We start from the raw sequence: 12,784 nt of genomic DNA on the forward strand, positions 1-12,784 counted from the left end.
TAAGAGACCTGGACAGCTGGACTAAGCGACTATGCGCCTCTGCATCACCCTGTTTAGGTACAGATGAAGGAAGGGCTAAATCCCATCATAACCACGCTGGTGGACATGCATTGTGGGTAATGTAGACCAACCATCAGATGAAATAACTTTAATGTTATTAAAAAATAAATACAATTATTAATTATTTGTGACTATGTCATTGAAGATGAATCTAGAGGAGTCATTTTAGGGTGGATTTTTCTTTTAATAAGAGTAACGAGACAGGCTATGAGCTCATGCCTTGCTAGAAGGCAGCAGGTCCTCCTTCAGTCTTTCGATTCAGGTGCACTTCCGCTTGACCTTTTTTTTCTGAAGGATTGCACACTCCAGCAGGGACATGGGGTGCATGATGCGAATGTACACGCTGGCCATCCAGTCGAGCTAGCGAGTGCCGGAGAGCAGTGGGCAGCATGTATTATTTATTTGGTGGTTTGCGCCTGTCAGTACGATTAGTATGTGTGTAATCACTGCTTCTTCCTCGGGAAAGGAAAGGAAAAGGCTGCTCGGCTTTCTCATCTGAAGGTAATCTCGCTGTCTTCTGAGTCTCATCTCCGACGCTCACTTCCTGCCCAGCATCTGCTTTTGTCATCTGTGCATATTTCTCTTGCCATTTTTTTTCTGAAACAGCCTTGTACTGTATCTGTCTACCCCTTCCTCCATCCATTTTATATATATACACGTGTGTGTGTGTGTGTGTGTGTGTGTGTGTGTGTGTGTGTGTGTGTGTGTGTGTGTGTGTGTGTCTTGCGTATTCCCAGCTTGTATAGGGTGACACCTATAGGTCTACCAGAGCCCCTACACTGTCTGTGTGTGTGTGTGTGTGTGTGTGTGTGTGTGTGTGTGTGTGTGTGTGTGTGTGTGTGTGTGTGAGAGAGAGAGAGAGAGAGAGAGAGAGAGAGAGAGAGAGAGAGAGAGAGAGAGAGAGAGCTACAGATGTTTTCCTGTGTAATAGGTATCGTAATACTGACCCTCTGGAACATTTTTGAATCTCTTTAATGCAGTTCTGAGTTTTTCTGTACCTACATTTTCTGTATTTCTGTCTTCTGTCTTCTCCCACTGTGAAGTGGATTTATTCGAGATTAGATTAGAGCAAAGGTTTAATATTATTGAATTATCCAATTTAATTAATACGATTAATGAGAAAAACCTTTGGTGCATCTGCATTTTTTTTTCTTCAGAGTTTTTAGAGTGAGTTACATATTGACCTCAGGTTTTTCCTCCCAACCGTCCTCCTCCCTCTAGTTTCATCCTCCTCTTGTGACCTTTCATTAATTATAGCTGGCCCGAGTTTAATCATTGTGTAGTACTGCGGCATGGCAAATGAGAAGAAGGATAGACGCAGGCGTCCGGCACTTAAAGACGTAGCGCTCATCTGGAATTAAACGTTTACATTTCTGCATATATTATGTGGGTTTAGTGTGCGAGGTGCGGCGAGAGAGAGTGTCATATATCTTGATTAAAAAACTAAATGAAGAAGTCATGTCAAGGCGAGGGAGAGACAGAGGAAGAGCAAGACAAAGCATGAGATATAGAGCAGAGCTCGCTGACCGAAGCTGGCCTGGGAAACGTTAAAGTGACAGCTGTGTGAGTTTTAATGGACTTGAGTTTTAATGTGCAGAGACAGTGAGTGTGTGTGAGTGTGTGTGTGTGAGAGAGAGAGAGAGAGAGAGAGAGAGAGAGAGAGAGAGAGAGAGAGAGAGAGAGAGAATGAAAGAGCGCATGTACCTGTGCAAAGTAGGAATTAGACACATGGTTAGCTCTTCCAGAAGTGAAAATGTACTCAAGGATTATTGTGTAATCTGCGTGCCTCTCTCTCTGTAGCGTGAGGTGGATTTCGTCGGATGGGGTTTGTCTCGATCCCGGAGTGGTAGCTATCATCCCTGTTTCCATGGCTTAGACCCGCCTCACCAGCTCAAGGATGTGCTGTGCGTGGAGGAAATCGCCGGTTGCCTTGGAAACATAATAGAACATACACATTTATGAAAGAATAAAAAGCAATATATAGGGTGTAATCTATGGAGGATGCTTCAATCGGCTTTAAAAAAGAAAAATCCAATTGTTCCACTTAAATACTTTTGTTTAAACGCAGGATCGGTCCGATCCGAGCAGCAATAAGCCCTAACAACGTAATCCATATCAACATCATTTGCCCCGGCTTCCTCCATGCACACAGCACAGAGTGGAGAGAAGCGAAGTATTGAACCAAGATGTTACCTGCGCCGCTGCTCGCTTATCGAACCGCTTTGTTTCAGAGCAACAAAAATCGACTTTGAACTAAGACCGGTGCAATTTGCGTTTATGAAACACAGCAGATCTGTTTAGCGACGCCATCCGGTGATGTAAAAATCACTGTTGCGTTTACAGAAAGTCCATTCACACCTTGTCTTGTTAAGTTTGGGTACAAAGAGTTGCAGTAGGTTCAGCAGTGAAATGAACACGCTGCTCTTTACTGCACTGTTAGTCAGATTCGATTTATTTGCTGTCACATCATAACGTCATTTTGATAAATATGATTTTTTTTTACTTTTTTTATATATACACATATATATTTATAACTCTGCAATAACGTTTTGAGATTTATTTTTTTTTTACATTAAATTGGGTTAAATATCATCCATCCTAACAGCATGGGGATATGAAGGACATTCTAATGATTTACTTCCAAAATATATTTATGATTTTCTTTTGATCTGTACTTTGTATAGCAAGATAATACTTTTATTGTGAACGTATTAGCATCACAATTTTCAAAATAAAGTTAATGAACAAAAGGACATACCTTTCTTGTTCTCTAGAAAATTCAACATCCTGTTGAACAGGGGGATATACCAAAATTTGTACTACAGAATGTGTAAGTTAACAGGCCTGAATGATAATCGTGGAAAAAAAATTATTTCATGAGCTGTTCATGATGAACAATTTCAAGAAAAGGGATTTTCGAGTTTCGAGCATGAGATGAGACTGTAGATTTTAATCAAATTTATGTAATTTATTTAGAAATATTCATGTAGGATAGCAATGCCTTTTAGTTTGGATTCAAATAAATATTTGTAAAAGTACAGGATTTAAATGAATGAACAATGGAGAAAAGCTTCATTAAAGGAGCTTGAAGGGTTCGGCCAGAGGTACAAGCCCTTAAGAGCGTCCACAGAGGCATAGTAATATAAAGTTTAATGGATTATCTGGTGGCTGTCGGAGCTGAGGCATGCGATTCGGGTTTCACATTCGAGCCCGAAAGGCCCAGGCGAGTCTTCAAACAGCTGGAACGTTATTGGACGGTAAAAAGTGTTTTAAGTTTGGGGTTGGAGTGCGGTGATGGAGCTCTTTTGCCAGCTGCACTAAACCACAACGGGATGAATATTTGAACGGGAGCGATTGTTGCCCCATCGATATATTAATCGCTTACCAGAGTGGAAACAGGAAGTGTATGTGTGTGTGTGTGTGTGTGTGTGTGTGTGTGTGTGTGTGTGTGTGTGTGTGTGTGTGTGTGTTTAGTTTTTTTTGGGGAGGGGTTCAAACGAACATTTTAAGAACATTTGCTGAGAATTAGCTGACATGTGTAATAACTGATAAGGTGTATTGACTGGTCTGTAGTGCTGTACAATCAATGGAGTGAGTGTTAGTGTGCAAACATGGACCTGGGGGAAAAAAAGGGGGCTTGAGCCTTGCACACGGGAGAAATAAAAAAAATAAAAAAAAGATTGATGCCCACTTTATTACCTGTTTTTTTTTTTTCAGTGTCTTCCTCTGGCTTTACTTACACATAGCATTATTGGAGATCTATTGTTAGGAGTTTGCTGCTTTTAAGCGGGGCTGATATATCGAACCGAGGGCTTTTAAAAATGGTTACAGGGGATTTCTGCATTTGACTTGGCAAAATAAAATGAATCGTGGCCCCTGTTTTAAAAAATTCATGATTCATTTATATATTTTATAGATATGTAGCGCATTACTATCCATGGGTTTAAGGAATGAACTAAGGCAGATATTAGTGAGAAGCCCAGGAGACAGCAGCTTGGGACTGCAATTATGATTGTGGGGAGAGGTACCAAAGGGAAAAAAGGGGAAATTTCTCTCTCTCTCCCTCTCTCTCTCTCTCTCTCTCTCTCTCTCTCTCTCTCTCTCTCTCTCTCTTTCTCTCTCTCTCTCTCTTTCTCTCTCTCTCTCTCTCTCTTTTCGCTTGTCTGTTGAAGTTGAAACAGGCTCTTCGCACAGTTATTTTTCCTGTCTGCATACTTTGCCGTTTGGAAAATGGGTCTATGTCTCTACCACATGTGTGCGCTGTGTGTGTGTGTGTGTGTGTGTGTGTGTGTGTGTGTGTGTGTGTGTGTGTGTGTGTGTGTGTGTGTGTGTGCGTGTGTGTTTTCTCTTCGGTTTTATGTACATATTAAAACAGAGGAAGCTATAAAGATATTTGTGTCATAGACCTGCATAAATGAAGAATTATATACTTATAAAGAAAGCCGTTAAAATGATGGCAGTAACAATGACTATAATTACAAAAGCAGAAAATAAAGTAAGGCCAAAAAAAAAAAAAAAAAAAGGTTAAATAAATTCTATTTGCTACTGTGAAATTTAAGGGGAAAAAGTTAATGATGGAGCATGTGATGAGGGAAAAGGCCTCCACCCACTGTCTTTGTGAACACGTCTCAGCCAATACTATCACTGTGCGCTCCTATAGAGGGGAGGGAAGAAAAAAAAGACGCCACCGTCCCTTTAAGTGCTTCCACCAATTCTGATGGGGTGGTGATTTACATATCCCGTCCTCTCCTCCCCCTTCAGGCGAGCTGAGTGAGGATGTGGAGGCTGCCAGCGAGACCACCACAGACCAGGAGGACCAAACCAAAGACAGAGAGTGTGGGGGGGAGAAAGAGCTCACCAAAGGGACAGGTAAGGCTGATCTTAACTCAGTCTCCAAAGGGAGGGGGGCATATAGGGGGGGGGGGGGGGGGGGGGGGCATGGGAGGGGGGGTGTCATATGACACAGGGATAAATGGGGGCGGGACATGTGTTTATTTCTCCAGAGTCCTGAGAGTAACCATTTTTATCCTCGGCCTACATTCATTAACTAATTACACCTTTTACCACTTTTTTTCTTTTTTCGAAGCTAAAAACGACTTTTTCCTCGAATCAGACTTAATTTAATAGCTTTTCGGTTTTCCCTCTGGAGGATTTCCTGTTTCAGTTCATCGGAATTCCCTGATAAATTAGCCCAATCTCATGAAATGACAAAAAACACGTTCAGTCTCCGTAGGACTTGAAGGCGGAGCCTACAGAACTTGCCATGTGACTTTGACTCACATATTTTGAAGAGAGCGCATGTTGAGGAGGAGAAGGAGGAGGAGGGTGGTGATGGTGGCAGGTGCAGGTGTCAGATTGCATGGAGAGGTGTGTTAGGGTTAAAGGGGGGCAGGTCAGACTGTAAATCAGGGTTTTTCTGTCATATGTGAGGCTGCGGAGCTGGAGAGAGGCCGAGGATTTGAGAAGGATTGTACAGAGATAGCGTGCAGAGGTGGGAATGTAGTGTCTCTGTCTGTCTGCTGCTACGCCACTGATGTGCACCGACGGCCGTGACAGAGACAGAACAAGACATTTTTTGGGGGTCACATGTAGAGTTCTATAGCTTCAGTACGTTTATCATAAAAAAACTAGTTGTAGTGTAACTTTACAGATTTTTGCTCATTATATGAGATTTTTCTCAACATACACTACCATAAAGGTGCATTTATTTTAATATGCTATTTAAAAGATTGTATATTTTAAATATGAAAAAAATTATAATCAAATTAATTTAATGAATGATTTTTAATATTATTCTATAACTAATAAAAACAATATATTATATTTTTACAATTTGTATATGACATTTTAAATATTGTTTTTATTAATAAGTCAAATATTTAGAAAATCAATGAGTTTTTTTTATGCTATAACTCCTGGTTCAGTGTAATAGGTAGCAATGCTAGTTAAATTGTTGACGAATGAAGGAGACGGCGCACACGAGCGAAGAAACAATCACGCGGTCCTACGTGAATCGTACAGACTCGGAAAAAAACCTTTTCATCCCCTCTCTCTAATCTATTTCTTCGCCAACATCATTCAAAACGAAAATTAGAGTAGAAACAATTCGGAGTATTTGCAAAGGATTCATATTTTATGCAGAAAGTCTGATAAAGTTCATTGCTACGTTTAAAGCCGTTTTTTTTTTTTTACAGTCTTTGATATTCCAACTTAAAAAAAAAAAAGAAATATTAAACGAGCCCGAGCTGTTTGTGCGCCTTTGAGCATGTGGCCCTTTTCCACTGATGGGCATGTAACATAAAGATATGCAAAAAAAAAAAAAAAAAAAATTGATGTGAAATATATACGATAAAGCGTAAAATGCGTTAAAACGAGCTGCACCATTAATAATTCAGTCATACCTGTGGTGCTGTGGGAAGATGACTCTTCACATTAAGACCCCTGCATTTGTTTCTGCAAGGCACGCAATCTGATACAAGAATATTCGATTCCTTTCCAGCCCCCCTCCTGTCAGTTGCTAATCACCAAATAAGTGTGCTTCTGTGTTTTCACCAGAGAACGACGTGCTTGTGTATGAAAAATTCACAGGCTTTCCAGCAGCTTATTAGAAACACTTAGTTTAAAAATAGCACGAGCGTTACAAAGCCAGGTCTACTGTGCTGTTTGATGTCTGAGGAAAGGTGAAAGGAGGGAGGAAAAGTGAGCAGGGGGATGGAGGATGGAGGTGAGAAACCTTATGGCATTGTGATCTCACCTTCAGGTTACTCCTTAATGGAAGTTTTTTTTTCATTCTCCTACATTTTTCTATTTATACCAGCTGAGGATGGCGCACGCCGACTTTACTTAACTCTTGTTTTTGGACCGAGCTGCGTTATTATAGACGCTGCAAAGCTGTAATTTCCCGGCTCTGTTATTAAGTTCTGTAATTAACATTATTGGAGTTGCCTTTCGTCCCTGGAACCTGGCTGCTTTTGCAAATGACACTTGCTGTCAGATAGAGAGCATTAGCGCAAAAAAACCCCGCAACGTCTTTCTTTTTAAAGCTACCGTCAATCTGATGGCTGTCTTTTTTCCCCCCACCCTCCCCAAAAACTGACAGTGCTGCTCACAATTCATTAAGCGCATTTAGAAAGACACAAGAGAAGCCTGCTCACGTGTGTTAAGCATGTCATCTGCTAAAAGACTGCGTTTGTTTGTCATCAAACACACTGACGCTTTTTAAACACACTGACAGCCGGAGAGAAAAAGAAAGAGTTTGTAATTATTCAGTGTTAAAGGTGAGACATAAAAACACTGCTCTTGAGGAGGTTTTTTGGAACAGGGATTAAAAATGTGATGCACTCCACTGATGTAATCCACTGTATTTATACCACTTCTGGATTCTGATTGTCCACAAGGTGTTGATTAATAAATTTTTTTAAAGCAGCGACTTGGATTGTAGCTAAAAATGTACAATCAGTGATTATGGTGTAGTTTCTTCTCGTGCGATGTTTTGTTTTTACGTTTATTGAACATTTACAGAAGCTGTCTCCAGCGTCAATGCTTAAGCGGTAAAGCTGTAACTTTCAATTTTCTGACAGTCTTCAGGACCGAGCTGTTTATGCTTTGCGGTTTCAGTGGCATGACAAGCTTCTCTTTTCTTTTCTTTTTTTTTTTTTTTTTAATCAAAAACAGATGCTGGAAAGGAACGACTGTTTATATCTACTATGACATGTTGAGGAAAAAAATGGCTTCTCGGACATGCTACATGCATCGAATATGCAACAATAAACTAGAACAACGGGTCTGTTGTTGTTTAGAATGTAAAAATTGTAATTATTGTCAAATTGTGTTGTTAAAGCAGTAACTATAACTGCACTAAAGGTGACTACATTTCTTCACGCCATTGGTTATTTTCTTATAACAGCACCATGTTGTGTTTTATACAGTATGCATTAGATGGTTACAGGTTACAGATATTTTCTAGTGAAGTGAAAATTGCTGTGCAGACAAATAACTTCCAAAAGCAGGTTTGTGTAGTTGTAAAAAAATATATATATATAATAATACAATTTTTATAATAATAAAAGAATCAGATCTTCTTCTTTGAGATAACGATTCAATCCTTCCAAATAAGTACCGCAGCAGCCATTATAAAATATTTATAAAAGGCCTCAGACATTGTTCTCACCTAGCAGAGGCAGAATTAGTCAAATGGATGGATAGTGCTATGATAGGGACCTTTCCTTTTTTTCTTCTTTTTTTTTTATTTTTATCAAAGCTAACAATACAGACATGCCAAAGGAGAAAGAGGGAGAGGGTAGAGCAGGCGAACAGAAGCAATGAGGTAGGGTGTAAAAAAAAAGACGAGTGTGATTGTTAATATACTTAAGGGCTTGCAGGAGCTGCCACAATATGATTTGACGTGTTTAACATAAATGTACAGGGAGGCCTGCGACTGAGGTGCATTTTCTATAAGGGGAGGAGGAGTGGGGAAGGCGGGAGGGAGGTAGAGAAAGAGAGAGGGAGGAGGAATGGAGGTCCCGAGCAATTGAGGTTTATGAATAATTCCTTGCAAACCCCCCCTTTCCCCTCCCCAATCTCGTTTCATCGCATCGTCCCTGACTTTTAAATTACTGGAGCCAGAGCGAGGGAGGAAAAATAATTTTGCAGAGCAGGTCATCCGGATTGTGACACCGAACACAGCAGCCAGCCAAATTGGTTCCATCTCTTTTCTTTTATATATTTACTCACATGTATGAATCCAGGAGAATGGATACACAAGGGAGCGTGTGTGTGTGTGTGTGTGTGTGTGTGTGTGTGTGTGTGTGTGTGTGTGTGTGTGTGTGTGTGTGTGTGTGTAAATGTGTGTGTAAAAGAGAAAAAAGGGGTATACAGAGCAGAAGAAGGATGAAAACCAAGACACTGACTATTTCCTTGATTACACTGGTGTACAGCAGCTCCCCCTTGATGCACAAGCTCCTTACTGCAGCCTTCGTTTTTCTTTACCAAATGCATTTCATAGCTCTGATGTCCATCACTAGGTTTTTTTATAGGAGCTATTGCGTGGACGTGGGACATCATGTAGTGGTGAGTTATATTCGTCATAAATGTACCTGCTGTCAGAGTAGTCACTTGGCTATATTAATATGGCTTTTTAAATTGCTAATATAAAAAAGGAACTTGTCAGCATTGAAGGACGATTTGTGTTTGAAAGAATCTAGCAAAAAAAAAATATATAGATCATATATAAAACGTATATATATATATATATGTGTGTGTGTGTGTGTGTGTGTGTGTGTGTGTGTGTGTGTGTGTGTGTGTGTGTGTGTGTGTGTGTGTGTGTGATTTTTGTATCGTACTCACAAAATAATAAATAATAATAAGCGAATGGAAATTGATCAAAAATGATTAGTGATGGTGTTAGATTTCTGTGCCATAATTGGATTGAATTAGCATGACAGGTAAAGAGGTGGGTTTAGGGTGCTGTTTGATAGTCTGAAAGCATATTATTCCGTTAAATTATTATAAATAGGGTAAAGTTCTATCAAATTAGTGTGTTGGTTAAAAGGGGGAAAAAAAGATGAGGTCACTTAAATAGGTTTTTCCATGTAGAATTAACAAACAGTACAGTCAGGAACAGGAAAAGATGAATATGTGAGCACAAATTTTTTACAAATGGTGGATAGAGTAGACTGTGTGTGTGTGTGTGTGTGTGTGCATCCTCAGACATGAGAAGATTAATAACATGCTTGATAATTAATATCTGCTTTTTAATTCCCCGGTTTTTAAATTTGGCTTTGTAGCAGCCTTTGCCCGTAGGCCTACACGACCGCTTCTTTCACCGAGCGCTTTGGAGGTGGTCCTTTCATTTAGCAGTTTTTTTACACCACGGATAGCACGCTTAATATGATGAGGCTCAGTATGAAGTTGCGTTCGCAATGAGGCCTTGGTTTGTAATTTTCTTTATTTGAAATTAATTGATGCAGAGTAATTACCTGAGAAATATGAGGTGAAATGGAATACAGCCCTCTGTCGCTCAGGGCACCCGAGCGGCCCCTAGATTAAAATGATGAGACATGAAAAGAAGGAGAGGAGGTGGGGTTAGGGGACAGAGCAGAGGTGGGGTGAGATCTTTTATTCATTTATTTTATTTTATTTTTTTGGTCCTGTGGATATTACAAGTGAATGACTGGCAACATTGGGGAGCTGAGGGAGTTAAACCCACCTTTTGCCAATTACGGTTTAAATTATCAAGGGATCGAGAACTGGACTTTTTCCGCAAGAGTTTAGAAATGAAGGTAAGGTTTGAAGGGTGATTACTGGGTGGTGCAATGAAAACAGAGCTTTATATCAAAATGGGGCTGAAATAGGTGAAACAGAAGGGGATATGTCCTGCTTTTCCTGCTCCTGTCATGCGGTGTCCACAATCTGCCATTATTCCCTGTGAGTTTATATGAACAATAATCTCTACCAAATATAACACACGCTCACATGTTATATAAAAAAATGATCAAGGGCATGTTGTTGTGGCAATTCAGAGTTACTGAAGTGATCATTCCTCTTATACTAGAGCAATTACCTCTTATACCAGAGCAATTACCTCTTATACCAGAGCAATTAGATTTGTAAACTATTAATATTTTGATATTTATTAAGGAGTAACATGCTTTTTAATAGGTGCTCTTATGAGGATAAATGTTAATGCTTACATTATAGAAGCTATAAACAGACTCTTCTGACCTTCTAAAAGAAAATGCAGCTTGTCATGTTACCATGAAACCACAAAGCCTTTTTTTTGCCTTTTTTAATACTCAAGGAAACTTGAATTTAGTGTTGGTCTGTCCTTCATAACAGTCTCACACTCGATGACAGCACAGTATGCTTTTTTATTTGCTCCTGTGAACCAAGAACCCCACTCAGTACCTCCTGGCTGAGAAATGCAGTCCATCTCCAGGAGGTGAGAGAAGGTGCCAAAGTCCAATTCACTTACGGGACTCAGCAGCAGTCAGTTTACGGAAAGGCCCATGAATTAATAATCACTTAATTGACTCATGAGACTTTCGTTTTTACACTTGGCTTTTGTGCCGGCAGAGGAAAGTCCCTGCGTTGTTGCTGGAGTTGCTCGTGTTGTTGTTTCTGAGTGGTTTTCGTTATAAGCGGAGAATGATATTTAAGAAAAAATGAGGTGGAGATCTGAACATCCTGGCAGCGATTTGCTCCAGTAATAAAATAGCAATATCCTGATTGCGCAAAACAAATATTACTAATACTATAAGCAAGCTCATTCCATGTTGTTTTTTTACACTATATATTTAGGGCGAAATGAAGATGGATAAATATCTCTTGCCCACACAAAGAGCTTGGAACATCACCCACACAAACACCTTCACTCCTGTGGGAGGGCAAGAGAGACAGAGACCCTTCTGTTAAAAGCTTATGTTCTGGTCATGGTCTTTCTTGGTTAATGGATCTGACCTGCACAGCCGTGTTCTCTTGCCAAACCAACCGTGACACTCACACACACACTCACACAGCATACCAACCAACAATCTTCTCTTTACTGCTGCCATTTTTTGTTCCAGTTTTGCTCCATATCACATCAGTGTTTAATTTTGTGTGTGTCTCTCTGTAAAACCAAAAACATGACACAGTAGTCGGACGTTAGTCACGGTGGTTTGGTTTGGTTTGGTTTGGTTTGGTTTGGAAGCAGAAGTACATTCTTTGTTCTTTTTTCTTTTTTGGTGATTGATCAGCTTCATGGAGTTCTAACAGGGCTTTATATGGTTCAGTACAGCACTCCTCATCACCTGGTGGTGTAGTGTCATCCTATTTATAGTACAGCTGCTAATAACTCATTTGAAAACATTGGCACACAGTAACCAGAAGTAGGCTCTTTCCAACCAAAACTACCATCAGCTAACCAACTAACTTAGCTTAGTGTCTAGGTTCAGATTTCTTCATGTGTATTTTCATGTGGTCAAGAGGGAAAAAAATAACTAATGTTCGCAAGTCAAAGGTGTGCTCATGGTCAAAAGTAACTAAAAATGATCTTCAAACATGTTAATACGTTAACGTGCTGTGGTATTTCTGTTGTTAACCTGTAATTGAAAGCACAATGAATTGCTATACAATGGTAATAAACAAACTAACAAATAAGAAAGCTATGTTCATTTGAAGCACTATGTCTTTATTAAAATAGCCTGATTTTGCGGTTAGTTTTTTTTTCCCACCTTTATATATTTCAGCTTTTTTTGCCCTAGGTTGAACTTATTGCTGTCAAGGCTATACTACTTGTTTTGACGTTTTCTTGCACAGCTCTGGGAGTTCCAACAAAGCAGGAATAATAATGCATGCTTTATAGGGAAAGAGGAGCATGTAAAGATGCACATGGAACAAGTATAGAGGCAGGGAAACATTGCGCCGGTGTACCTGACTCGAGTAGATGATGCAGAGGCAGGGACAGTACTATAGAAGAGACCAGAGGTTAATGGCGGTGAATGGGAGGTTCTTTTGTTTAACATTTCCTTTTTTTATATTGGTGGTTGTGTCTAATGGGATTCGCAGTGACTAGACGCTAATAAGGGCACATTGGATAGTGCACAGAAGCTACTCGCTCCAAAGCAACGGGTCTTTACTGATCCCAGCACTCAGCTGCCCTTGGCCTTGATTGGACCTGACATTTTAATGTCTGCAGAAGGAGCATGGTCAGCTGGGTTTAACCTGACCCACCGTCCACCCCTCA

At 40.0% G+C, this 12,784-nt stretch overlaps 1 protein-coding gene across 5 annotated transcripts in view; it reads left to right on the plus strand.

The window, feature by feature from the left end:
* zfhx3b (zinc finger homeobox 3b) overlaps positions 1–12,784 on the plus strand; it is a 153,191-nt gene that overhangs the window by 121,687 nt on the left and 18,720 nt on the right. For 4 of the 5 annotated variants that reach the window (XM_083558343.1, XM_083558344.1, XM_083558346.1 and 1 more), the window contains one exon: positions 4,822–4,929. The exons of the other annotated variant lie outside the window; for it this stretch is intronic. In XM_083558343.1, coding sequence (XP_083414469.1) covers positions 4,822–4,929 — 108 coding nt within the window. The remainder of the gene's footprint in view (positions 1–4,821; positions 4,930–12,784) is intronic. 5 annotated transcript variants of the gene reach the window in all.

This window comes from Silurus aristotelis, assembly GCF_946808225.1.
Source record: "Silurus aristotelis genome assembly, chromosome: 13".
Lineage (NCBI taxonomy): Eukaryota > Metazoa > Chordata > Actinopteri > Siluriformes > Siluridae > Silurus > Silurus aristotelis.